Here is a 25,972-nt window from a genome sequence, read left to right as displayed (position 1 = left end):
TGCGATAAATCGCTGAGATCTGCTGGGAATCTGGCAGGCGGTGCCAGCTATTCTTTTTTTCCCTCCTCCCCTTCCTCCTTCTCTCCTCCTCCTCCTCCTCTCAGAACCTATTTCTCATGCAGGCCACTACATGAAATAATCACTGGCATTTATGCTAAATCACTTCTTTCTTTTTTTTCTATCATTTTGTGAAGTTTTTCCTACACTTAGCTTTGATTGACGTAGCTATGAAACAACACTTTAATGGGTTTTGAAGAGCTGTTTTTAAGCAGCATTTAAAGTAGCCTAACGAATAAAAGGTATATTGTTTCTGTGGATTACCCTAATAACTTAACATAGCTTCTTTTATCAGGCTAATGCTTATTTAGTCTCGCTTTGCCAGACCCTCCTCCAAAGCGCGCTGAACTGGATTTTCCATCTAATCCCAGAATCATTTTATTGACCCATTTTTGATCGATTTATCAAAACCCATTGTAATTCGCTATTTCCTCAGCTTGTGAGTGAATCCAGGAGCGTTTCTAGGACTTGAGGAGTTTCGGGGCTTAGCCCGCAGCCATTTAAATAAACTGAATGTAATGCAAAACAGCGATCGACTTGAACAGCTTGTTAATAGCTGGTGTATGTTCATTTTAGCTTCCAGTTTGTAGATGTTTGTTAGATGGCACCAACATTTGGCATAATCATAACTTGCCTGGCAACCCAAAGGCCAAGGTTTTGTTTCCAGATTTGTGTGGTGCAGGGGGGTCTCGGGGTCCACCCCCCTCCCCTTCATTTCCTGCATTCAGGTGAATGTTTATGCACATATTTCTACCTTTTTTCTGAATCAATATGATGGAAATATCTTTATGTTAAGGGAAACAGATTACAATCCAAATATAAAAACATAATGGAATATATTGCAGTAAGGCTCTCAGGCATTCTGTATTGTTTAAATATTTATTCTCCTTTGGATCGACTTTTCTAATTATATCTGAGTCAGCACACATGTAGCCTAGGCATCATTTACTCTTCCCTTCTGTTTTGCATTTTTTGTTGAGGAAGTATAACCTCCTTAAATGTGCTTATGACAATTATTCACCTCAATGATACATTCATTCATTTTAATGTATTAATAAACCCCTGGACTGTAATATTTCAGACGTGTTTGAGCAAGATTTCTGCTCATGTCCAAAACTTTGTACACATTCAAAATAGAACTCATCCCATCTGTGTTCTCTGTGATTTGGAGGAGTTGTGATATTTTGAGAAAAATAAAGTTATAATAGGCTATTACAAGAATAAAGTCACTATATTTCAGAAAATAGTCTATACCTGCACCATAGTCTGCTGTGCATTACGTGATTGCTCTGCTGATAAGTTAGATCTCAGACCTTCTGACAGACACAGATCCCCGTTTGAGCCTCTGGTCTCTGAATGAGAGAAATAATTTAGGGAAGTGGCTGTACGCTGCTCTACATCGGAGGTGGACACATCTGCCGCAGCATGTCGACAGCAGAGCGCATCCATAAATCTGAAGCACAGCTTTTTACAGAAAGAGTGGACACTGAGCGACACACAGGTCTGCTTCAGAGCTCCGTGTGTTTGAGTCTGAACCATAGACTGGAAACGTCACGTCAGCAACTTCAAACTAAATCATTAGTATTGTGCTCCTAAACTTTGTGTTAATGGCATCAATGTATTAGACTGATCTGGCTATGATTCCTCCGAAAATTACACCTTTCACAGCTTTCCTCACGTAGAGACGGTTGGTAGGTGATAGCATAGACAGTATGTAAGAATGGACCAACAGATCCCGTTGCTCTGGACGGAGACCAGTGAAGGATATTAGAAGCACTTTTCCGGTGATAGCTGAGCGTTACTGCGCAGCCTCCAACTGAGAGAGACAACGTAAATGTGACGTGAGCAACCTGTCTGAAAGTTGTAAGTCTTCTGGTAGCTGTGCCAAGAGAAATCTCAATCGTTCCCAATATTGCAGAGACGGAGAGCGTAGGTATATGTAAGGAGATAACATAGGCACAGGCTAATTATTGCTAACTAAAATGCTAGTTAACATTAGTAATTACACTTAAACAGCTAATGTGAGACGAAACTGCCTGCGCGCTTCTCCTGTACTGTACGGTAATTCCTCTACTATGCGACAGTAAGTTTAGGTTATGACACAATCGTTAGCCTATAAAGAAAATAAAAAATATTTTTAACATCTGGCTTCAAAGGGATTTGTCTATTTTGAGCAGAGTTCTCCTCTCTAAAGCAGAGGGCCTATCTCGTTTTGTGTATCCATCTTTATCCTTATTTGTAAAAGATTCAACAACCACTGAAGTAAATCGAATTTTTCTGAATTTTATTTGGAAAAGTAAGTCACACAAACTAAAAAAAAAAGTACTTTCCAGTAATAAAGCAGAAGGAGGTCTTGAAGTCCTAGATTTCAGTGACACTGTGAACACCTTTAAAGTGAATTGGTTAAAAAGATGTCTTAAAAACCCTGAGTCAATTTGGTATTTTATCCCAAGTTACATTTTTAACAAAATTGGAGGTCTTTCCTTTATTTTAAAATGTAATTTTCTGCCAAATAAATAGCCAATTAAATTATCAAAATTCCATCAGCAAGCCCTTCTAGCTTGGAAGCTAGCCTTTGTCCACAATTTTTCACGCAGGCACAAGACTTTCCTCTGGAACAATTGTAACATAGTCATTAGGAACAAATCCTTATTTTTTTCCGAATTGGTTCCAAAGAGATTTAAATCACATTCTTAATCTTTTCGATGAATCTGGTGATATGCTATCCTATGAACAGTTTATGAATGTACACAGTTTTCCAATTCCTTTCAGAGAATTTAATTCTTTAACTCGTGCAATCCCAAATGGTTTAATTCTACTAAAAAATTGCTTAACCTATGATGCACACGTTATATATCACAGCCTTTACTATCATTGGATGGAACTGAAGTAACGCACACAAAGTGTAATAATAAGCATATTCGCCAAATTTTTCAGAGAAAGAATGCAGTTGTGCCAAGGGGCAAGTTTGTGTGGAGATCCAACATTGAGAAGATAAACTGGAGAAAGGCTTCTGCCGTATAAGTACTGTGTTTCTAATAAAGCTAAGGAAGTACACCTCAACATTTAAATAACATATACCCTACTAATCACCTTGTTGCTCGATTTACCGACATTGACTCTTCCTGTACATTTTGTAAACAGAATATTGAAACAATATCTCACTTTTTTTTTGGATTGTGAAAAACCAACTTTATCTACTCCTTTAACCTTAAAGATATCATCTGTTTCTACAGTAATTCAGGTAATGGTGCTCTTGAATATCTAATTCATTTTGTTATTCTGTATGCAAAATTCTATATTCACAAGCAGAAATATTCTAACTCATCTCCTAATTTTGTACCTTTTCTCATAGAATTTAAATCTCTACTGAAGTCACTTAGAACGTTAGTGACTTCAAGTATCAAAATTGTGGAAACTGTAGAGCTTTTTTATCCCTGAAACCTCTGACTGACTGTAAATTTATGTCTTCTTGTACTTGTTTGTAATGTCTGTTATTTCTTTCTTTTTTTAATATTTTTACGTTATTTCTCGTTTGTATTGCCTCGTATGTTTCTATTTATTTACTTTTTTATTTTCATAAGTTTGTGCACGTGTTCACGTGCTGTCGTTGCTTACCTGATTTTTTTGTAAACTGCATTTTGTCAATAAACAAAAAAAAAAATAAACAATCGTTAGCCTATTTTTACAAAAACGTCTGCTACGGAGCCATAACGTGAGGTACAAGGTAATGGAGCCTTTTATACATTGTCGTGTTTCTTTAGAAATAAACAATGGACAAATAGAGTCTTTAAATGCTTCAGATGTAAAGTTATTCGCTGTCAAAGTGGCGCCAAAATGAATGGCAGTCAATGGGATGCTAACGGGGGGGTGATGGCTTGGTAGCATCAAAATGGCGCCATAGGAGGTTCGCGGTCCGAGGAGAAGCTTACCCCCTTGAGTGATAGCAACAAATACAGCATGGTCGGACCCCGCACGTAGCTGCCCGTTCTATTCGCCTCGGAAAAATAAACTGGATAGGCTAATGTTACAGTTCTACCATGAGTTCTACAAAAAAATGTAAGAACTGCGAGTGCGTTGGAAAATACTTTTCTTCTTAATTTGCATGTGCCATTCTGGCATATATTATTCTATTATACTTATTTTTGTAAAAAAAAAAAAGAAAAAAAAAAAAGAGAGAGAGAGAGAGAGAGATATTCATAAAACCTTCGGGGCTGTAGCCGGAGACGCCCAGGCCTAACTGAGTTCCTACGGTTCAACTATTGACCACTAGGTGTCGCCAAAACGCAGGGTTGTGGCCAGGTGAGGATGTGAACCCACTGTCAGGTGGACACCGATTTGCTCTACATTCTGTAGGTTAGTGAGTTGTCCCCTCCCTCTGGAACTCTCTCCCCAAACACCTCAGACTATACACACCACTTGCTAATTTCAAAACCGCATCTGTTTAAATCTGCTTTTAACCTGTAACCAACCTAGCTGTTTCCTTTTGTTTCTATCCTGTTTTATGCTGTTTTGCTGCACCTTTTTAATATTTATCTATATTATTTATTGATGTCTGTATACTGATCTTGATCACTATTGGTTTTCTTTGTTTTTACCTTGTAAAGTGCCTCTGAGTACCTTTGAAAGCGCAATATAAAATACATGTATTATTATTATTATTATTATTATTATTGTGCAGCAACCTATAGTCAAATTACTGCAAGCAAAAGCCAGGTGTAATCATACGGCCTTATGAACCTGTGTAGCAGGCCCCTTCTGACCCATATCTATGAGGCTGATAACGCCCATTTAATGGAGCCATAGCATTAAAAATGTGTGGCACAATCTGACACACATGTTCTGGACATGCTTTAAATTGTATAACTATTGGCAATCATTTTTTAAATCTATTTCTGACATCCTAGGTATATCTGTTAGTCCTTCGCCACAGATAGCTATTTTTGGGGTGCCTCCTGACGAACTTGATGTGACCATATCTTTGCAGAAAAATGTTATAGCTTTTGCGTCCTTGATTGCGCGCAGAAAAATTCTCCTCTTATGGAAATCCTCCCAGCCACCGTCCTTTAAGTGCTGGCTACATGATATGTTATTCCTACTAAGACTGGAGAAAATCAAATTCAGCATCAGAGGCCGTCCCGAGAAGTTTTACTCACACTGGAAACCACCACTTGATTATGTTGATAAACTTCCCGCTACGGAAACGTCCCCCTGATTCTACGCCCACACCTTGCCTGGTCCACCGACCCCCCCCTCTTATGACTTCCACGGGCAGCAGATAACCTATGTAACATCCTCTTATTTATTTTTATTACTATTATTATTATTATTTATTGTATTTTATTTATTTATTTATTTGTTTATTTATTCATTATTTTTCCACAAGTACGGACTGTTATCTAAAACCAATCGGAGTTCATTAACCTGTTGTTATTAAGATGTAAGGGTCTCTGGGATGGGTGGGATAGAAAAATGAAAAATGTGACTCTGTGGATGTATTGTTTACTGCAACTGTGAATCAATAACAAATATTTAAAAAATAAATAAAAGAAATGACTTGTCAAGGTCAGTTCTCCGTTAGTTTATTAAAAAAAAAAAAAGTGACTCACTGCATCATGTTGCAACATCTAAGCTTTCATAAACAGCCACCTGCACAGAAATGCTATAAGGCTATGTGTGTTTGTGTGTTGGTGGTTGAAGTGGGGTTGGGTGTAAATAACGTTTGAAGCTATAATATAACTTGATGTTTCAGGATATTAACTATTTATGACGTTAAATAGCCTCCACAGACTAAAGATTACTTACTTTTTGTTTTACAGACTAGGTAATAAATGACCAGGGTGTACCAGCAGCAGCAGCAGTCATTCACCTGTCGGTCATTGGTTTCTGGGGGAGGGTGGAGAGTGAATTTGCTGGATTTGAGCTCAGTTACTGCAAGAAATCTTTGGCAGCAGACCTCCACGTTTTCTTGAGGGAAAATCATAAGGATGAAGGTCGATATTCATAATCATATTTTACCAAAGGAGTGGCCAGACTTGAAGCAGGTAGGCACCGAGAGACACAAGCTCAGTGGGGATATGAGAGGTTTTTATATCAGCCACATGTTGGTGGTTGAGTAGATTTATAAAAAACATATATATCTTTGTATCAGTCCTGCAGCAGGCGGAGCATCTCCTTCAATTCAATGCAATTAGAAGCCCAAAAAATAAAATGTACAGACTTCTCCCATTGGAGTGTCAGCAGCGAGTTTAACAGCTCACTCCATAAATGTGTGTTCTCTACGGATGGTTAAACTTTAATCAATGTGCGACTTTGGCCTTGCTCTTCCCTGTCCTATCTGTTATCTGTTCCTGCTCCCATGTCTTTGTTATTGTGGAGGCCTGGCCTCCTTTCCTTTAGTGCTGCACAGAAGAGGTGGTCTGTAGACTGATGACCACACCTTTCCACAATGCATATTTCTTTCTTTCTTTCTTTCTACATGCTTGGTGGATGTTACCATATTTTTGAGTTATGAATTACCTTCTCTCCTACTACGATAATTATAATAATTGCAAAATGAACATGTTCCCACAGTAACATGTTCCTTCCAACTTTATAAAAACCCAATATACAGCTAAGTGTTGAAGTGGTAACCTTTCCCTTTGCACAAACTGGGTGATTCTTATTTGTTAGCCAAACAGTTATTCACAGACAAAGAAATGTACAGTATAATTGTTGTAGGATTTGGCAGGGGGTAGTACTGCATAAAAACTAGAGCATATGAAAATCCTTTGTGTTTAACCATGTTTTACAGCTGGGGTCTCTGAGAGCCTCTGAAACAGAAGTAATGCATCATTTTCTGTAGCAGACTCTCATACGATTCTGAAAAGTATGACGGTGATAGTACAATAGTATGTACATTTTGGGGTCGTAAAGAGTGCCTGGTTACTCAGGAACCCGAACAGAACATTAGGGTTAACGTGTTATAAACTCCACTGTTGATTTGGAACGTATGGATTTTATTTGAAGCAAGTTTCAACAAAATAGTAACTTGGAAGACATTGATTGCCACTTTTAAAAGAAGGGTGTAAAACCCATCTCACATTTTGAATAGCTGAAGCTGCTCTTTGGCACAAAGTACTACCGACCTGTAGGGATATGAAATGGGGCTTAACCGGCGGTATTGCTCACGTAGATCACTTGCGGCTTCATCTGTATGCAAAAGAGTCAACAGCCTCAGGTGGCACTCGCTTCAAGTTATCCAGGGCATTGGAGTGGAAAGTCCACTAGGATGAAGATTGAACCTTCGCAGATTGGCTAACATAATCAATAGAGGGGGAATACTAAACTATGTTCACATTTACACAGAGATTTCACATCTCAATGAAATACAACAGAATCTAATACATAGTGTTTTTCAGTATGTGATATTCAAAAAGAAACACTCAGTTATTAAGCATAGACACTCTTTTGCATGTGTTTCAGAGGTATGGATATGATGGGTTTGTACAGCTTCACCATCACTGTAAGGTGAGTTATAGTTTTTTTCTTCTTCTTTTATGCATACATACATATATACAGACAGGGTGTTGGAGCCCTTATGCAATCTTACTGCACACAATGCTCGGGACACAGCAGGTTCGTCCCGACTGCACCCCACCCTGTGGACCTTTCAGCCTGGCTCTCAACGTGTGAGCAGCTGCAGGACTCAGCACGGTGCCACTGCATCACTTCAAATAGCGCCGCAACACAGCAAAATTCAGAGCAGCGTGGCAGCTGTGTAGCAACTTTTAGCAGCCGACATTGCTGGAACTTTTGGCATCAGCAAACTGCACATAAGGACGAATAGTGGATTGTGTCACATGCATTCAAACATAAGCCGTGTCTGGTGATGAGCATCTGTTTAAGTCCTGATGCTAATGTTTAAACAAGATCTATGAGGAATCCAGGTCACATTGTAACGAAGGTGTAGATGTAAGCATTTTAATTACAGGCATTAACAGGGGAAAAGCATTGTCCAGATGTTGTTTGTATATATTTTAAATATACTTTTAGCATTACAAATACATTTCGTATGTCATAACACTTTAATGCCAGGTGTAAATGAAAGGTTTTCCTATGACGTGTGTATGCGTTCCATGAAACAGTGTATTAGCTGTCTGCTGCCATCATGTGGTTGTATTTAGAAGTGTTATGAAATCTAAATGTCACATGGTCTCATTAGCTTGAAAATTGAAAACTGAATGAGTGAAATGACCATGAGCGAGAACAATGAATCTGCCAAGGTGTCCAGACAAGGAACATTTTGATTGCAGTCACATCAACAGGGGATGTGACCGCTGTGTGTTTCAGGGTGAAGCAAACATGATGAAGGACGGGAAGCTGTTCCGAGTGATTCAAGAGAACTGCTGGGATGCAAAGGCACGCATAAGGGACATGGATCAACATGGTATATGCACAGACGTAAAAGACGCCTACACGTATTCAAGAGTTTGATCTTATTGATTCCTAAAACGTACATTTTTGTTTATGATCTTTCAGGTGTCACAGTTCAAGCCCTTTCAACTGTTCCCGTGATGTTCAGTTACTGGGTAAGTGCACACTAAGTCTGAGCAACTTGGATGAAAAAAACAATGCATCTATTATGTTTTATTGCTGCGTGGTAAAGACCTGTATCATAGTGTTGTGAGCTGCAGCTAACCATTCCTTTCGAAACAAGGAGCAAATTGAATTCTAGGCTCTTTGTGGAATACCAAAGTGGCTTTTATACTTCTCTCAAAGCTGCTTAACTGTCTTTACTCTTCTTCAGTTACAGAAGCATCAACACTAAGATGAAGAATATGTTATTAAAATGTCTTTCCACCTTTCACAGATATATTTACCTATTGTATCATTTTTTTGGATTACAGGCCAAACCTCATGATACACTGGATCTCTGTGTCCTTCTAAATGACGATTTGGCTCAGACCGTGCGCAGCCACCCCAAGAGGTTTGTGGGCCTGGGCACTCTGCCCATGCAAGCCCCTGACTTGGCTGTGCTGGAGATGAGGCGCTGTGTGAAGGAGCTGGGCTTCCCTGGGGTGCAGATCGGCTCACATATCAACGACTGGGACCTCAACGCCACCGAACTCTATCCTTTCTATGCTGTGAGACATTGAAAATTGCAGTACATGCTTATATGATGACATAATGTTCCTGTAATGGTTGCAAATGTCCCTATGTTTACACTGGTTTGACTAATTTCATACCCTATTAAGCGGGTCAAGTTCTCATTGAGAAAGACTTGCGGTGTGTCTTCCATGCAGGCAGCTGAGGAGCTGGGCTGCTCCATATTTGTCCACCCGTGGGACATGCAGACAGATGGGAGGATGGCTAAGTATTGGCTACCCTGGCTGGTGGGTGAGGGAGTAGCAAGAGGGGAAATTGAATATTCTCCCTGGTCTAGTCTATAGAAAATAAAATGTTCTTTTCTTGTGAAAATACATTGACAAAACGGAGCCATGTTTAATTATTTGTGCATAGAAAACCAAACCAATAGCAAAAACGCAGCACCGACATTATACCCACTTTTTCCTAAAATGATTGATGAAACCATCAAAACCAAATCAATGTATTTCCCCATTTGTTAAAACTCCCACATTGGTGTTGATTTTCTTTGAGTGTTGCAGCGTTCACATCATGTTTGATGCATTGTGATTATAGCCAATGATACCCTACTTTTTGATTTAGCTTCTGCCACGTAGTATATACACCCACTTATATTGTATTTTCATAACAAGACATATATGATGTTATGTATGTTAAAAGTACAGTTTGAAAAGGAAAGGTTATGTTTTCTTGTCTTTTCCAACTCAAAGGCATGCCGTCAGAGACAACCATTGCTATTTGCTCGATGATATTCGGAGGCATCTTCGAGAGATTTCCTAAATTGAAAGTGTGCTTTGCACATGGAGGTATAGACCAGATGTTGGTGACACATTTCAATTGTAGAAAATTAAAGTCACAGCTGAATAATATAAGCACTGAGGTGTCAACTTCAACATATTCTTACTTCATGCTAAACTACAGATGTTGTTTGACCTACTGTATATTGCTTATTGCTTTATTACCTTTATTGTTTATCTGGATACAGGTGGATCTTTTCCAATCACCGTTGGCAGAATTGAGCATGGCCACCAAGTCCGCCCTGACCTGTGTGCAGTGGACAACAACATCAGTCCACGGAAATACCTTGGTTCTTTCTACACAGACTCTCTAGTTCACGATCCCCTCTCCCTGAAGCTGCTCATTGACGTGATCGGAAAAGTGAGCTTGTATTCATCATTCAATCAACACACGCACACACGCACGCACGCACGCACACACGCACACACACACACACACACACACACACACACACACACACACACACACACACACACACACACACACACACACACACACACACACACACACACACACACACACACACACACACACACAATTTATGGTTCTGGGAGGCTCCATGCAGAGCTTTTGCCATAGCCTACGTAAGTGGCCTGATGTTTATATTTGTGCGTTGGTGTGTGTGTGCGTCGAGCCGGCATGTGTGCTTGTGTGGGGGGAGCGGGTGATAGAGAAGGGAGAAAGTGAGAGAGTGATGGCGATTAGCTTCGGAGAGCGAGAAAAAAAAAGTCTCTCCCCTCTGCTTTCTGACTGAGGTGGGAAATCTGTAGCAGGAAAGGTTAACCCTCCCCTTGATTTCATCTTGTTTATGGAGAAAGAGAACCAGGAAATGAGTCGGGGGGGAAATGCAACGCTACCAAACCACGGCCGAGCGGCGTACGTCGCCGCGACGTGTAGTTACATTTTTCGAGAGGTGCACGTCAGGCTACGCCGTAGGGTCCGCCGTAGGTTCGTGTCTCCACTTACCTACGTACGTAGCGACGGCGTAGATTTTACGCAGATGCATAAATCAAGCTTTAGAAGACACTGGAGGAGTGTTGCCAGTTTTCAACGTGGGGAGTGTGTTTAGAATGGTTCTACTGATGACAGTAACTATTCTTGCTTTCATCAATTCGACAGAGATACTGTATATCTGCACACATTTACTCCAATAGTTTAACATGCATGTATTCCTCTTCCAGGATAAAGTGATGCTGGGAACAGATTATCCATTCCCACTGGGTGAGCTGCAGCCTGGGTCACTAATTGAGTCAATGGATGAATTTGATGACACACTAAAGGTATAAATATTTTCCTCTCCTTCATTTAGACAATGCAGTCATGTCAATACTACTGTCATGCATTGCCTCTACAACCCAGGTAGAAAATGCTTATTAGCAGAAGTGCAAAGGATGCAGTACAATGCTTCTTTGGTAGAATGTAGAATTTGGTATTGGTAGGATCTAGAAGCTATGGCAAATATATTGATGTCATTAAATGTCTCTAATTTAGCTACCTTTTAAAATTGAATTGCGTAAATACACAAATGAACAAGTTTTAAAATCTTAAAAGTAGTAGCATGTCCAATCATACGTGGTGTGGGTGCTTATGTTTTGCAGGATAAATTGCTTGCTGGAAATGCAGTGGAATTTTTGGGCCTGAAACGAGAGGAATTTGAGTGAGATGCAAACCTGAGATACAACTGCGATACCCAGTGATTCTGTGCAAAGGCTTTCTTCAAATATTCTTATCTGGATGATTATGAAAACCATTTTGGATTAACTTGTATAATAAATATAACCAACTTTATGTTTTATAAAACAACTTGTTGTTTGTTATAATACAACACTTTGCTCTCAGTATTTTGTGAATTGCTTTAGTTGTTTGATACTATTTATCCACACTTTATTCTTACACATCATATATGGTTAGCCATCAACAGAGGGTTAGTTTTTGTTAGTTTGATTAGAGCCTGGGTCTTCACTGTTTTGTAAGCCTCTTAGCTGAAAGAGAGATGGAGCAAGGACATATTGTATTCAATTATATATCAGGCCGTTTTTTCACCTGATATTTTGTGTATCCCCTCCCCTAACATGCAAAGGATCTGTCCTGTCCTCATATATATTCATATATCATGTATATTATTTTCTGTGTTTACCAGGTCACAATAAACAACATGAGATAATATGGAGATGTCTGCTGTTTTCTAGCAAAAGTTACATAGGGGATACACATTATATCAGGCCATTTTTCACCTGATATAATGTGTATCCCCTCCCCTAACATGCAAAGGGTCTGTCCTGTCCTGTCCTTGTGACCTGGTAAACACAGAAAAACAGGTTGCCCGCTGACTGAGCACAGCGTCATCAAATAGTAGATCAATACGCCGCTTGTATTTTTTTTCTATCACAGAAATTTCAAACACGAGGTCCATTGTAAAAATAAACCTTGTTTAAAAAAGTTTCTAAAATGTGTTGGAAAGCTATCGGAGGGTCAGTCGATACATTTTCGCAAACGAGATACAACGTAGCAACTACGTTATTAAACTAACGTTAGTGATCAGATGCAGCCTTGTGTGGTTGCTATAGAAACTAATTAACGTTAGCTACAGTTGAGCTAACGTTATTCGCCGTAGTTCTAAACATTACAGTCTTTTAAAAATGGACGAATTCATTGTCAATTTTAATATATTTGGAGGAGGGAAGACATTTGAGGACTGGTTAAAGAGCGACGAGGACGACGGAATGACAAAAGAAAAAGACAAGGCCCAGCGTCCCCGTTTCTGAGATCTGACAGATGAGGAGCTGCGTACAATTGAAGACGGGGCCCTTGAATCAAACACAAAAAAAGGCAACTGCCTTTGCTATCAAGGTTTTCACCGAGTGGAAGAGCCACCAGAAGGATAGACTGAGGATAGTGTGTTTGTTGTTGTCAGTTGTGTGGTTGCTATTGAAACTAATTAGCTACAGCTGAGCTAACGTTATTCACCGTAGTTCTAAGGGGGACTACTTTTTGAGGGAGATGAACTCAAACAGAGTATACATTTAATAAGCATGCAATACGAATAAGAAAAAGGGTTAGGGTTAGTGTGACACATTTATATCAGGTGAAAAAAAGCCTGATACAATGTGTATCCCCTCTGTAACTTATATGGTAGGCAGGTGAACAAAGCGGTTAATTGAAAAGCCATATTAAACTAAATTAAATTAAAACAGAAATCACGTTAGAGGGCAGGAAGGGACGGGTTAGCAAAGACGAGGAAAAAATATTGTTCATAAACCTGCATGACTCACATAGATAGCTAGGCCTATCAGTCGGCCTATGTAGCTAAGGTGCATGTCAATATGGAACTTTGGAAAACACTGTCTATTAATCCACAATAATAAACAACGCATTAAACAATTCACAAGTCGCCTTAATGTAACAGACAAATAAACGTATTTATGTAGATAAATGAGACCCTTGTTACTATGGAAAACCCTGTCGCGTCTTCCACGTCGATATTTGTTCCATTTAAGAGGTGACTTCAAAGTGCAGCAGTTAAACTCGGCGGCAAGGGAATACAAATCCTGGCGGGGATAAGTACCTTGGCACCAGTGGGGATTTTAGACCCTTTTTAGGGGGGCTCAAGCCTCCCTAAATTTCATCTCAGCCCTCCTAAAAATTATAATAAAAAACAAATTCATTTTATTTTTTTTAATCAATTTTATAGCTTCAAGTTAGAGTTTGCGAGCTTGTCTGTTAGTGACAGAGGCAAACAATTACAGGTTCAAAGAAACAAGTGTAATATCCTGTGTCGCTCTCGTCAATGCTATGCACCTGTATGTAACCCAGTCAATGAAAGTTTTATTTTTTATATATTTATTGTTTACACCTCATTATCATTTCATTCTGGTAGTCCATAAAGGAGCTTTTGCCATTTTTTTCATATGTTCAATATTTTGCATTTAATCCTAGTGTTGGGGAAGTTACTTTTAAAAAGTAGTGTTTGCTCGTTACTCGTTACTTCTTAAAAAAGTAATCCGTTACTTTACTTAGTTACGCCCTATGGAAAGTAACTTTTTACTTTAATCGTTACTTTTAAAAGCAGGCGTCTCTGGCAGAGACTGAAGTTAATTGACCCTTCGTTAAGCCACGCCCGAAAACCGCCACAGGCCAATAGTGGCTTAGCAACCGTAACTAGGCGAGGGAGGTCTGTCAAGCTTTTGAGCGAGGGAAACACCGTAAGGAATTGTTTCAGCCCTAGTTCTCAATGCTTCGGTTAACATTTAGGGACCCTCGTTATGCTACCGTTGAAGTGTGGTGAAAGTTTGAGCCTTTTTAGTGGTATAAATGGGGATTTGTTTTTACTTTCCCTGTGCCCCGAATACTAGCGTTGTAAGCTAATCAGCGGTCTGCGCTAGCTTGTTTCCAGCTCCAAACACATTAGATTAGCATGAAAACATGACCCAGAGAGCGATCGAGTGGGTACACATCTGTTATTAACCTGTCCTTAAGATGATTAAAGGCAAGACGGAGGCTCACTGACATACTTTAAAATATATTTCAGCATTTTGTTAATCGCTAAAAATATAAGCAGGAGAATGTTATCATTGCAAAGTGTTCAAGCTAATGTCTTGTGTTTATTACACAAGATTTATGGATAAGCTGTTTGATTTATAATTATTAGATTATTTTCAAATGTCACTTACCCTGCTGTGCATGAACATAGCTGTTCCTCAATTTGTGTGTTTCCAATTTGAATGGTCAGCGTATGAGGCGGCTCACATTATTGCATGACCTACAGTATAGGCTTTAGCTTCAATTTTGATGAAATTATTCTCTCATCGGTTGCATATTATGTCGTGGATATAGCCCTCGAATGCATACTGCAGTCCCTTTTGTCTTGCTCTCTCAGATATTTACCTGTTCGCCAGAAATTACTAATTATCTCCTTGGGAATGTCTGACACCGGTGCATACATACTGTAATAGACGTGCCAGACACGAATGCTTGTCAGGCATGGCAACAGTAACTAAGGAAGGCGGGGCTTAGCGAAGGGTCAATTATACAAAAACTATATTTGACCATAAAGCCAATCTCTCGTTTATCAGTGAAGTGTGTGAACTACACTGCAGACTGGATTCTCTACTCACAGAGTGACGGCTCATTCATTATGAACGAGTCCAGTGCGGGTTGAATGCACATCAGCAGGTCATCGGCGTTACACGGTGTATAGTGTATTCTATGTAATGTCTGTATCGACTTGTACAGGTCGCGCAGCCACGATGGTCCGTGCATTGTCGTAGACACATGCAGCCTCTTTTCTGGAAATCCTTGCGTGTCCGTGCAACCGACACAAGTCCACAGCGGTCCGTTGCGTGTATGCATGAGGCCATCTCCACTGCATCCATCTGTGAGGTTGTCAGCTTTGTGTCTGCCTGGCTCAGAGCGCCGTCCAGCAAAAAGCCACGAAGCTTAAAACGCTCTCAAAAGTTAGCTTTGGCTGCTTCTTGCTTGCCATGATTACTCTGCTACCAGCCTCTGTCACGCAGTGTTGGGGAGTAACGGAATACATGTACCGCCGTTACGTATTCAGAATACAAATTATGAGTAACTGTATTCCGTTACAGTTACAATTTAAATAGTTGGTATTTAGAATACAGTTACATTGTTGAAATCAATGGATTACATGACGATACTTCTCTTTACAGAGTTTGTTCACTCTCTGAATAAATTAAGGCAACTCCATGCATTTCCTAGAAGTCCCAATATGAAAACGAAACAATTAGCTATTTGCGTGATCACTGATAGAAATAGAGCTCGAGCCGGAACCGGCACAACAGAGCCAGGGCAGGAATGCGTTTCTATCTTGGAATTTCAAACAGCATTTCACATTAAAGAAAGAACAGGGAGAACGAAATATAGCTAACTGTGCAGTGCAACCTCTGCTTGCCAGCAACCAACATCCTTTCAGCGTCCAAATTACTCCACCTCCAACCTTAAGAAGCATCTTAAAGTAAGTTTTTTTTTTTAATTAGCCAAGGGTAGTCGTCTGCTGTAGTTTTACTGGTCACCTTGTTATTTTATAGTTGACGTGCGACTTTACGTTCTCCTATGTGCTGCTTTACTAGCTCCAGAGCCGTTGAAAGACTGACTAGCCCCGTTTGACATGCTAGCTAACGTTAGCTAAAATTAGCTAGTGGTAGCTTAGACTGCGGTTAGATTTTTGTAGTGTGCAGTTCGGGACTACAAATACAAAAATCTAGCTATCTGCTTGTTCAGGTACACATTCAGCAAGTTGGAACAGAAGAACACACCAGAATAGGCCTGTTTAGTAAGCTGTATGTGATGGCGGCATTCCTACAAATGCAATTCAATGTGGAAGTAATCCAAGTATTCAGAATACGTTACTCAGATTGAGTAACGTAACAGAATACGTTACAAATTACAATTTTGGGCATGTATTCTGTAACGGAATACGTTTTGAAAGTATCCTTCCCAACACTGCTGTCACGTCCCCGTGTGGAGCTTGTGAGCGCGCAGCTGAGAAGGCAGTGTCGCTGTCAAATCTGTCCCTGGGAAAATATGCAAATAACGTTGCGCCGAATTGAAAAAGGAACTACCAAATTTTCAGTAGTAGCGCGTTACACTACTTTTTACCCGAAAAAGTAGTTACGTTACTGTAACGCGTTACACCCAACACTGGTTATAATAATAAATACATATATTCATTGTTAGCCAGTGAAATTACTGATTTAGCAGGGGGGGGTAACGTTTTTGCAATGCACTGTATCCGTGTCACATTCTCATTCTCATACTAAAGGTCAGATCCTAGAATCGCCCCTGCTTGGCACTACATTTCCTGGAGCATTCTGAAGCTCAAGCACGGAGCTTTCTGCTGCGGTCTGAATTTCTACTATCTTTCTTGCCTAATGAGGTTAATTGCAACACTAAAAAAATCATTCATCCAGCTAATGAGTGTGGGGAAAAGACTCAACTTTGATGCTATAGCTACCCCTTGCTGCTTAAGTGAAATTTAAATTATTTTCCCCCCGCTTCTTGAATCTAGCTCGTCTAGCTCAAAGAGTACCATAGTTGAAGAATTACCCATACACAGGTTCGGATTCCATGCTCGGAACGCATCGCACCAATCGCACCACGGTCTCACCATCGAAGAAGAAGTGTTTTCCTGTGCGACACCGGCGTCACATCCGCTTTCTCGATGCCAGTGAATGTTGGAGAGCAATGGCGGCGTGCCGGGGATCCTCGTCGAAATGGTTTTTCACCCGGGAGCAGCTCGAAACCACGCCGTCGCGCCGATGTGGAGTAGAACCAGACCGGGAGCTCTCCTACCGACAACAAGCGGCGAATCTGATCCAAGATATGGGTCAGAGACTCAACGTGTATCCTTTGTAAACAAACGACTAGACTGGAAGTATTAGACATGCGCTAACCCCTGCAGCGGGCCCGATACTGCTAGCTAATGTTAAACAGACTGTTGATTTTAGGGACCAAGATTCGTGACTTTCGACATGAATATTTTGTTATTGTGTTTGTTAAACTATTGCTACGCTATGAGTCTTAACCTGGAATCGGAATGTCACTGTTTTATGTTTAACGTTAGATATGCGCTAATATAGCCTGCTAACAGTTACCAAGCTAAGGGTTAACGTCCAAAATGCAATTAGCCGAGTTTGCAGCTGTTGCACTGGGTGTCTTTAACTTAACTGTTACTCCTCTGCCCAATCGAGCTTTGTTGATCAAATAACGACACTTTTCATTAGAATACGAAAGCGGATGTGTAAATGTATTTGACATTCCTTGTTATTTAGACGTAGCTCAATTAGCGCTATAATAGCGTAAAGCTAACGTAGCTAAGTCACCTAACTAGATTGCTATACAGTGTCACTTGCTCAACAGTTAACTTTTCTTTACTCAGGCCTTTACTTATTTCAAACCGTTGTTTACGGTAGTGCTTATACGTTGGCCAATGATGCGTGGCTTTATATAATGACGTAGAGCTAAATTGTTCACTCTGTTCTTGGCAACGTGATTTACAGACGGTGAAACCTTACATTTCCCTTGACCCACCCTCCAGCTCTCAATTAACCATAAATACAGCCATTGTTTACATGCATAGGTTTTATATGCACCACTCTTTCACCAAATTCCATAGGAATGTAAGTATTCTGTTACATAATACTGACCTGCAACCTAGTATCACGTGTTGTGTTGTTACCACAGTTGTTAACGTTAGTAGGAGTATACATTGAAATGTCTTGATTTTTTTTGCGTAGATAATATCTCCAACCACCTTATTCTTGGCCGCAAAAGTGGAAGAGCAACCTCGGAAACTCGAACATGTGATCAAAGTGGCACATGCTTGCCTAAATCCCCAAGAACCACCTCTAGACACAAAGAGTAATGTAAGTTTGGGCTCATGCTCTACATATTGTATGGTTGAAAGTTTCCCCTTTCTACATCTGACTTTTCTGTTCTCTCAGTGGTCATGGTTTCCCTATGTATAACTGGCTGTGCCAAATTCCATTGCCTTCTAAAAAGGGCTTCTTTTTAACTGCCCTGGTCTGCTGTTAGTGTGTACCATACACCTAACAAAGGTTACATTAATAATAAAGTCAGCCTCTCTGTTTGGAGGTTTGGCCTTATTAAATCAGTTGTTAGGGGGATAGATTAATAGACTCATTACAATTGTGATGTAATGACTGTCTATCAAACTTCAGGCATACCTCCAGCAAGCTCAAGAGCTGGTGATACTTGAATCCATAGTGCTGCAGACCCTGGGTAAGTAGTGGTGACTGGAGTGGATGACTTGAGAGAGACATAGCGCACTGTTTATCGTAATCATTATCTTTTTCAGTAAGGCAGAAGTGCTGTTGATCGCTGTTGAATATATTCATCACAGCCTGTTGAGTGAAATGTTTTATCAGCTGCTGTATGGGTATCTTGTCATTGTACATATTTTCAAGAAATCATGTAAAGGTGACATGTCATTCTGCCATTGCTGACATTAGTCATGAAACATGGCATTGATAAGGCTTTTAGAAATGTCTCCATTTCAGTTCTGCACAACATTTCACGTTAGGTCTACAGCAATGTGTGCTTGCCTATTGATTACATTCAATACTGAGAAACTTCTTTCATCCAGAATGAAAGTGGCCAGAGCTGCTTTTATTGCACATCATTTGTAATGTACATATATGCACTGACCGTGAAGTCCATAAATACCTACTAGAATCTGAATTGATAGCCTTAACATGGAGCGTTAGATTTGTTTGATCATAAAATGACATGTCACCTCCCAACTGTCTCTGTGTCGAACTCACCTGTCATGTATTTTGTTCCAGGCTTTGAAATTACTATTGATCACCCACACACTGATGTGGTGAAATGTTCCCAGCTAGTGCGAGGTAGAGGCTTCCTTCTTTGCTCTTTGGGCCCTCTGCTCTTATTTGTCCCACCTCAAACATGGGTGGGGAGGGGGGTGAAAACCTTGCCGCTTTAATGGTTACATGGCCACACATCTTGCTCTTTTGATCGCCTTTTGAGTTCATTATATGACATGGCAACATACACAACATTTACTGACACTTATTGGGCCAAGTCCAAGACAGAATTGAAATCATTTTTGTTTTGTTGGTTTGCCTTGACAGTCTTTATCTGAGACACTGACCCCTTTTTAAATATTGGTTGCAGTTGATGCAGTCAAGGAAGTGGTTTTGGCTTAATCTATAAACATCATCCAACTTGCTGAAAGTTTCCAAAATTTAGCAACAGCTTGTGCTTAGTGTTGTTTTCAGTCTTGGCCTTGGCTTAATCAGTGCATTGAAACATTCAGTTACTGACCTAATGATAAATGCTTTGGGCTTGCAGAAATGGTAACCCTTTTTTTCCCCCCTATCCCTGTTTTTCTATTTTTCTGTCTCCCTTACAGCAAGCAAGGATCTGGCACAGACTTCCTATTTCATGGCTACCAACAGGTTGTTATCCTGCCCCTCCTTTGTTGCACTTTGACTGCACACCATAGCGTCCTGTAATGCAGGGTACCCTTTCAGTGTCCAACGGGCCCTACTTGCGCTGGTGGTTATTGGGATGCTTGCCTCCCCTCAGCTCCCCTCCCTTGTTCAAAGGGAGCGGGACAGGGTGGCTTGTAGCGTTACCGGCCCCAGTTGCAGTGCGGTGTATTGTACAAGGGACCACGTGTTGGCACAGATGGGTTGAATGCAAGGTGTGGAGTGTAGTGGTGCGCTTGAAACCCACATGTTTGTTCGGTTGCGAAAAGTGCATAATTCTAAAAGAAAGACACTTTGGTAGCCTGAATAGCAGCTAAAGATTTCACAGATGTAAACATTTCTCGTAGAGGTCTTTCCGGTAAGTACCGCAAATACACTTTTTAAATGTTCTTTTTCATATCCATTTGTTCAAAATGCATCTCCTCAAATATTTGTTATCTTTTTTTATTAAATGTCTTTAAATGCACATATTCTCTGGCTTTTCTAAAACATTCTATCGTACATGTAGCTCATGTAAAACATGCCCAAAAAAACATAATTACGACCCATTAAGGACCTGAGTATGTGTAATACTATAACTAAGGTAATGAGTATAATTATTTGAGTATCTCTCATACTAATTAAAATGCATTTGGTGATTGTGATTTTTTTTTTTTTCTAAAGCAAGGACAAAACGTTCTTTTAGTGGGGAAACTGGGTCCTTAAAGGGTTTGTTAATATTCAACGGTGTTGGAAAGGAATTCACATTAATCTAATTAACTTCAGTTACTTCAAAACAGTTGACAATGTCTGGATGCTGACTGTGAACGGTGTTTGAAGTGCAAGCCGTAGCAAATGCCAGTTCTTAAAATAGCCCAATACTAAACGGATTGACTCCGTCAAGAATACTCATTCCTAATGTTTCTAAGGGTTTAAGATGTTTAAATCCATCTGAGGTGGGGTTTTAAATGTCATTAGCCTAATGGCTGTAAAGGTTGGCTGTGACTGCTAGCTTTGTTTAAGGCTGCTGTAATCTGACAGACCAGACTCCAGACATTGTACTTGTCTCCCAGTAGAAGGTTACCAGCCAGCTCTAACCAAAAGTGTTTTAAAATGCAGCGCTGCAAAGTTATGGCTAGTTCTTTTTTTTTTTTTTTTTATACCGCTTCAGGCTGAGACATTGCAGTTGAATCTAGCTATATCATGGGCTAGGTTTTTGTTAAGAATCTTTACTTTTCATGCAGTGGGATTACAATAGTATATTCATTGCTTAAGTGTCCGATAAATGATTGTGGGGAACCTACTTTCATTCTAAAAAAACAACCGTTGGTGCTTTTGCGATATTAATACTTGGTTCACCGTGAGTGAGCTAACAAAGAAACAAAGCCTTTAGTGGTGCAGTAGCGGGTTTTGTCTACATTTAAGCTTTAAAATAAATGGTGGCCATTTACTGTTGATGTGATTTTTGAGTACGTTGTTCTGCTTGCATTACTGTTGACTCTTGCAGTTTTACTGTTGCAGAACGATTTTGCACTTATCAAATTATGATTTTTACCCTTGAGTCATAGGTCAGATTAGCTACGATATTTCAATTTAGGAAGGCTCTGTGTTGAGACCATGCGTTCACGTCGCAATACTGTCAGCGCTAGTGCCCCGTTGTAGCCATTGATGTGGAGGGCCCACTAGGTTCATCCTTTTTTTTTAACACAGTCCCAGAGACCCATACAGAGGGTTGTAGGAGCAGCCCCTCGTCAGTTAACTGTACAATGATGTAACTGTCAGATGGCTGGCCTCAGGGTTCAGGGTTTCACAATGGGCCGACTGCACTTAGCTACTACACGTGCCCCTCCCCACTACCCTCGCTTTGGTTTTCGTGTCTTAGCATTTAAAACAGCCAGGTTCCTTAAAACATAAATTATTATTGCATGACACAATTGGATGCTTACTTTTTTAAGCACACTGGGAATTATGTCCACATGAATCATGACGTTATTAGAGACCTGTATTGTATCACCTGTATTGTGACCTGGGTTTGACATGTTACATTATCAGACAGAGTTCAATGTATCAACACAATCAAATAATGGCTTATTTTTAGCAACCAATCCCTACAGTAAATTAAAACTGTCCGCTCCCTCTTGTGTTTTTTCTCTCTTTTCTACATATGTTGGACCAATCGGGACAACGCCTGGCCTGAATCAACTCACATTCCTATATCCTCACATATGCGAAACATTCACTCTTTCTTGCACACACTCATCACTTGCACATATCCTCTCTCTCTCTCTCTCACACACACACACACACACACACACACACACACACACACACACACACACACAATGCAGTCTACACCTCACTACCTTCTGCCTCCAGTACAAGCCCACAGTGATCTCCTGTGTGTGCATCCACCTGGCGTGTAAGTGGTCCAACTGGGAGATCCCAGTGTCCACTGATGGGAAACACTGGTGGGAGTACGTGGACGACTCTGTCACCCTCGAGCTGCTTGATGGTGAGATTGAATAATGCCTTTTGCTTTTCTATAAAATTTTAGTGTGAATAACTGTGAAGCAATTTCTTATATATTGCTATTATTTAGTAAGGTTTTCCATATGGCTGTTTTTGTATTTACTTGGGGATTAGAATTCACATACGAGGTCACGAGGTGTAAAGGAGTGTCTGTGTAGTAGCAGAATTTAGGTGGTTTTGTGACAACATGTATGTCTTCTTTTTGTAGAGTTGACCCACGAGTTTCTGCAGATTCTGGAGAAAACACCCAGTCGGTTGAAGAGAATACGAAACTGGAGGGTAGGATGCACTGCTGCTCTGTTACATGCATTGGAAAGACGTGTGGCTTGTCAATTTAATTTTAAAGTGTTAGCGCGGGATGTATCAAAGTAGATGGTGTTACCAAAATGGCTACATTACACATAATTTAGATCTTTCAGACTACCAAAAAGCTTAAGGCCCTGTTCAAACCTGGCATTAACGTTCCTCTGGGGTGATCTATTTACAAGTGGACAGCTCTACGTACAGGTGTGAATGCACCCAAGACACATTGAGGACGCATAGAGATTCGACCACTTGGACCACATTCCAAGGTTGTTTAGCAGTGTGTGCGCACATTAGTCAACTGGCATCCTCTGCGTAAGCGGAGCGTTTTCAAATTGCGTAAACTGGCTTTGTCCTCAATGTCTGAACATTTTGAAAAGCCCACAGAGAGATATTATGCATGGGTCAAACATCTTTGGTGTTTTGGTTTGCTCAGAACAAGCCAAGGAGACCCAGTCTGTATCTTTTTGATATCTTTTTTTTTTTCCCCAGCAGACTATGCATGGGAAATGCTTTGCTGGTTATACAACAATGCATGTGGTCTTTACTAACGGAAATGATTTACATGTTCATTTGCATGTAGCGTGGGGAAGTGAGATCCGATCATATGTGGTCACTTAAGACCCATGTGGAGATGCATTCTAATGCCAGGTGTGAACTGACTTGCATAGAGCTCTCCACTTGTGATCAGATCACCCAAGACACATTTTAATGCCGTGTCTGAACAGGGCCCAAGTATCAAACACTACCCAACAATTGAAAACAATTTAAATAACCATAGTATGGGAACTACACATTTACACCCCAGTTTGGCCAAGAACTTTACGGCAGTGGTTGGTGCCAGCTTTAAAAATCACAAATATGAATAGAACAGAAATCTTCTGTTAAACCCCCTTCAGGGAGCTTACTGCTAACTAAAACCAAACTCCTAACAGTGTCACAACTCATTTTATCCCCTAGGCGACACAAGCTGCCAAAAAGCCCAAGGGTGACAGCACTCAGTCGGCTGACAACTCCTTTGCTGGGCCTTCCATGCTCCAAGATCATGGTGACGCCTCCTCCAACCCAAGTTTTTCCAAAGCTCCCTTTACCGTGCCCATGCCTGGCCAATCCGGAGGTGCACCCCTGTCATTGGACTCCTTGGCTGGCACGTACAACCCAGCTAGCCACAGTGAGTGGCCCCTGGGCAACCAGAGCCAAACAGGGTACCCTTCCACCTGTATAAAACAGGAACCCCTCAGCATCCCTATCCAAGAGCCGACTCTGTCCTTGCAGACCTCCACTTCCTCTTTGCTTCAGCATCTGCCGGTATGCAAGACTGAGAAAACACTAGACTTCATCCCTGTCATCAAACAGGAACAAAAAGGACCTGTTGGGAGCGGAGTGGGCAAGCATCAGCCACCAGCTCAGCCTCCTCCACCACAGCCGTCGCCCGCTCAGAAGCTGTCTCTGGACAAATACAGAGAGAAACAAGCTGCAGAGCTGGCTGTCTCTGGGCAGAAACGCGGTCACGAACCGCATGGTGGAAATATGGATTGTGATGCGAGGGGCGATATGTTACCTTTCTCCTCTTCTACCTATGCACCATCCTCTGCGAGCCAAGCGGACCATAGAAAACATTCACAGCCCCACCAAACGTCCCACGGTGGTGTCGGGAGCACCACTGCCTCCCCAATGAAAATGAAAGTCCCCTCCTCAACTTCAGGGCAAGATAGACGTCATCACGGTGACAAACGGGACAAAGGCTCGCTTAAACTCCGCCTGGCCGTTCCTGGGTCTGGTAGCAGCTCCCAGCTGGATAAAAGTGGACAGCCAAGCAAAGATGAGCTCAAGATGAAGATTAAAGTCTCATCGTCGGAGCGCCACAGCTCGTCGGACGAAGGCATGGCGGCCAACAACAACAAGAGCAAACATTCCAGCCCACTGGCGAGCAAGGAGAAACAACATCGTGGAGCAGATCACAACCTCCATCGCCACCACAAGCACAGTCACCCTCATCCACACACGCACAGCGGGAACGGCGGCGGCAGCCTGCTACGTGGTCCTCCAGGACTGGTCAGCGTGGAAGGGACTCCGCTCGCTCCTCCCGGATCCACCTCCTTGTCTTCTTCGCGCAAGAGGGCGTACCCCGAGGCAAGCCACAACCACCACCCACCACCCTCCTTCTCCACTTCATGCTCCAAAGTGAGCAAAATCTCCAAGGGTGGCACTGGTGCTGCAGGTACTACATCTTTTTCTCTTCCCTTTTCCCCCCCTTGCTCCTCTCCTGTACTGCAGTGTGTCTCGTCTGGCTTGCAGCTCTATGGCTAACCTCCCTCCCTTCCCCCTCCCCCTCCTCCTCCTTATTCTTGTTTCTCCTCCTCCCCCTCCTGTCACACCCAGGTGGGCTGCGGACCTCTCAGCAGTACCCTCCTCCTAGCGAATCGCCACATGAAGTAGGAGAGCAGAGACACTGAGTCTACCGCTCTGCAGCCATGGACAACCCCATGGAAATGGCAACAGACTACCCACACCTCAGACTTTGAAGACTATGCTCACCTCCCTGTTAAGTGCCCTAGGAAAATAACTCATTATGTCATGATAAACCCTTTACTGAAAGGCAGAAAAACTTATCTGCAAAAAAAGATCAGTATTGTTGGACTTCTCAATTTTTGAGAGATAAGAAAGATGAAAAAGAAATTATGCTTCCTGACTGTCGGATCTCTGGGCTGTGACGCTCAGTCCTGTCTTTCTGTTAGTGTGTTGAATTGCTGCTTGGTTCTCCTTCCTCCTCAAATGAGTCTAGAAATGTGCAAAGGTGTGTGTGTGTGTGTGTGTGTGTGTGTGTGTGTGTTTGTTTTCATCGCAGGGAAAGTCATTACCACATTTCAGATCTCCATATGGGAAAACAAAATTATTACAAGTACTACGAGAGGCATGGAAGGTGCACCTACTTCATTATTTTTTTTTTTAATTTTTTTTTTAAACATGTAATTTAATTTAATCACATTTCTGCGGTTGTATGGAGGAAGCCAGTGGCCAGCTGGAGATGAGTTCAAGTTATGTTTGCTGGCGTACCATTTAGTACTCTTGATGGATGCAAAACATTTTTCTTTAGATGTAAAGTTTCATCTCCTCAATTTCTTTCTTGTCTTGATTTCTTTTTATACTTAAGTACTGTGCATATGATATGCATGTTTCAATCATCA

The 25,972-nt window shown here is 41.1% G+C and overlaps 2 protein-coding genes across 4 annotated transcripts; both read left to right on the top strand.

Moving 5' to 3' along the window:
- Positions 1-6,044: 6,044 nt before the first annotated feature.
- On the top strand, positions 6,045-11,642 carry acmsd (aminocarboxymuconate semialdehyde decarboxylase). Its single transcript, XM_078262973.1, has 10 exons — positions 6,045-6,101; positions 7,522-7,566; positions 8,389-8,485; positions 8,578-8,627; positions 8,946-9,182; positions 9,342-9,435; positions 9,894-9,989; positions 10,169-10,341; positions 11,163-11,261; positions 11,580-11,642. The coding sequence occupies exons 1-10, from the start codon at positions 6,045-6,047 to the stop codon at positions 11,640-11,642; spliced, it is 1,011 nt and encodes a 336-aa protein (XP_078119099.1).
- Positions 11,643-17,160: 5,518 nt separating this feature from the next.
- Positions 17,161-25,903, top strand: ccnt2a (cyclin T2a). 3 transcript variants are annotated; one of them, XM_078263274.1, is made up of 10 exons: positions 17,161-17,345; positions 18,041-18,122; positions 18,240-18,368; positions 18,684-18,744; positions 19,308-19,370; positions 19,895-19,940; positions 22,301-22,464; positions 22,690-22,760; positions 23,745-25,005; positions 25,167-25,903. In XM_078263274.1, exons 1-10 carry the CDS (start codon positions 17,188-17,190, stop codon positions 25,238-25,240), a joined length of 2,109 nt encoding a protein of 702 aa, XP_078119400.1. In that variant the 5' UTR covers positions 17,161-17,187; the 3' UTR covers positions 25,241-25,903. The 3 variants fall into 3 exon arrangements, 2 of the variants coding, with proteins under 2 accessions (XP_078119400.1, XP_078119399.1); XM_078263273.1 differs by having other exon boundaries at positions 23,745-25,903; XR_013502730.1 differs by lacking the exons at positions 22,690-22,760; positions 23,745-25,005; positions 25,167-25,903 and having other exon boundaries at positions 19,895-20,331; positions 22,301-22,391.
- Positions 25,904-25,972: the final 69 nt, after the last annotated feature.

Source organism: Sander vitreus, chromosome 11 (assembly GCF_031162955.1).
Source record: "Sander vitreus isolate 19-12246 chromosome 11, sanVit1, whole genome shotgun sequence".
NCBI classification, from domain to species: Eukaryota; Metazoa; Chordata; class Actinopteri; order Perciformes; family Percidae; genus Sander; species Sander vitreus.
This window is presented reverse-complemented; position numbering and strand designations above follow the sequence as displayed.

Coding starts and splice junctions, on each gene's coding strand:
- ccnt2a (XM_078263273.1), top strand. CDS start 17,188: ATGGCGGCGTGCCGGGGATCCTCGTCGAAATGGTTTTTCACCCGGGAG. Junction 17,346..18,040: donor ATGGGTCAGAGACTCAACGT/GTATCCTTTGTA, acceptor CCCACCCTCCAG/CTCTCAATTAACCATAAATA. Junction 18,369..18,683: donor CTCTAGACACAAAGAGTAAT/GTAAGTTTGGGC, acceptor ATCAAACTTCAG/GCATACCTCCAGCAAGCTCA.
- acmsd (XM_078262973.1), top strand. CDS start 6,045: ATGAAGGTCGATATTCATAATCATATTTTACCAAAGGAGTGGCCAGAC. Junction 8,628..8,945: donor CCGTGATGTTCAGTTACTGG/GTAAGTGCACAC, acceptor TTTGGATTACAG/GCCAAACCTCATGATACACT. Junction 9,183..9,341: donor AACTCTATCCTTTCTATGCT/GTGAGACATTGA, acceptor TCTTCCATGCAG/GCAGCTGAGGAGCTGGGCTG.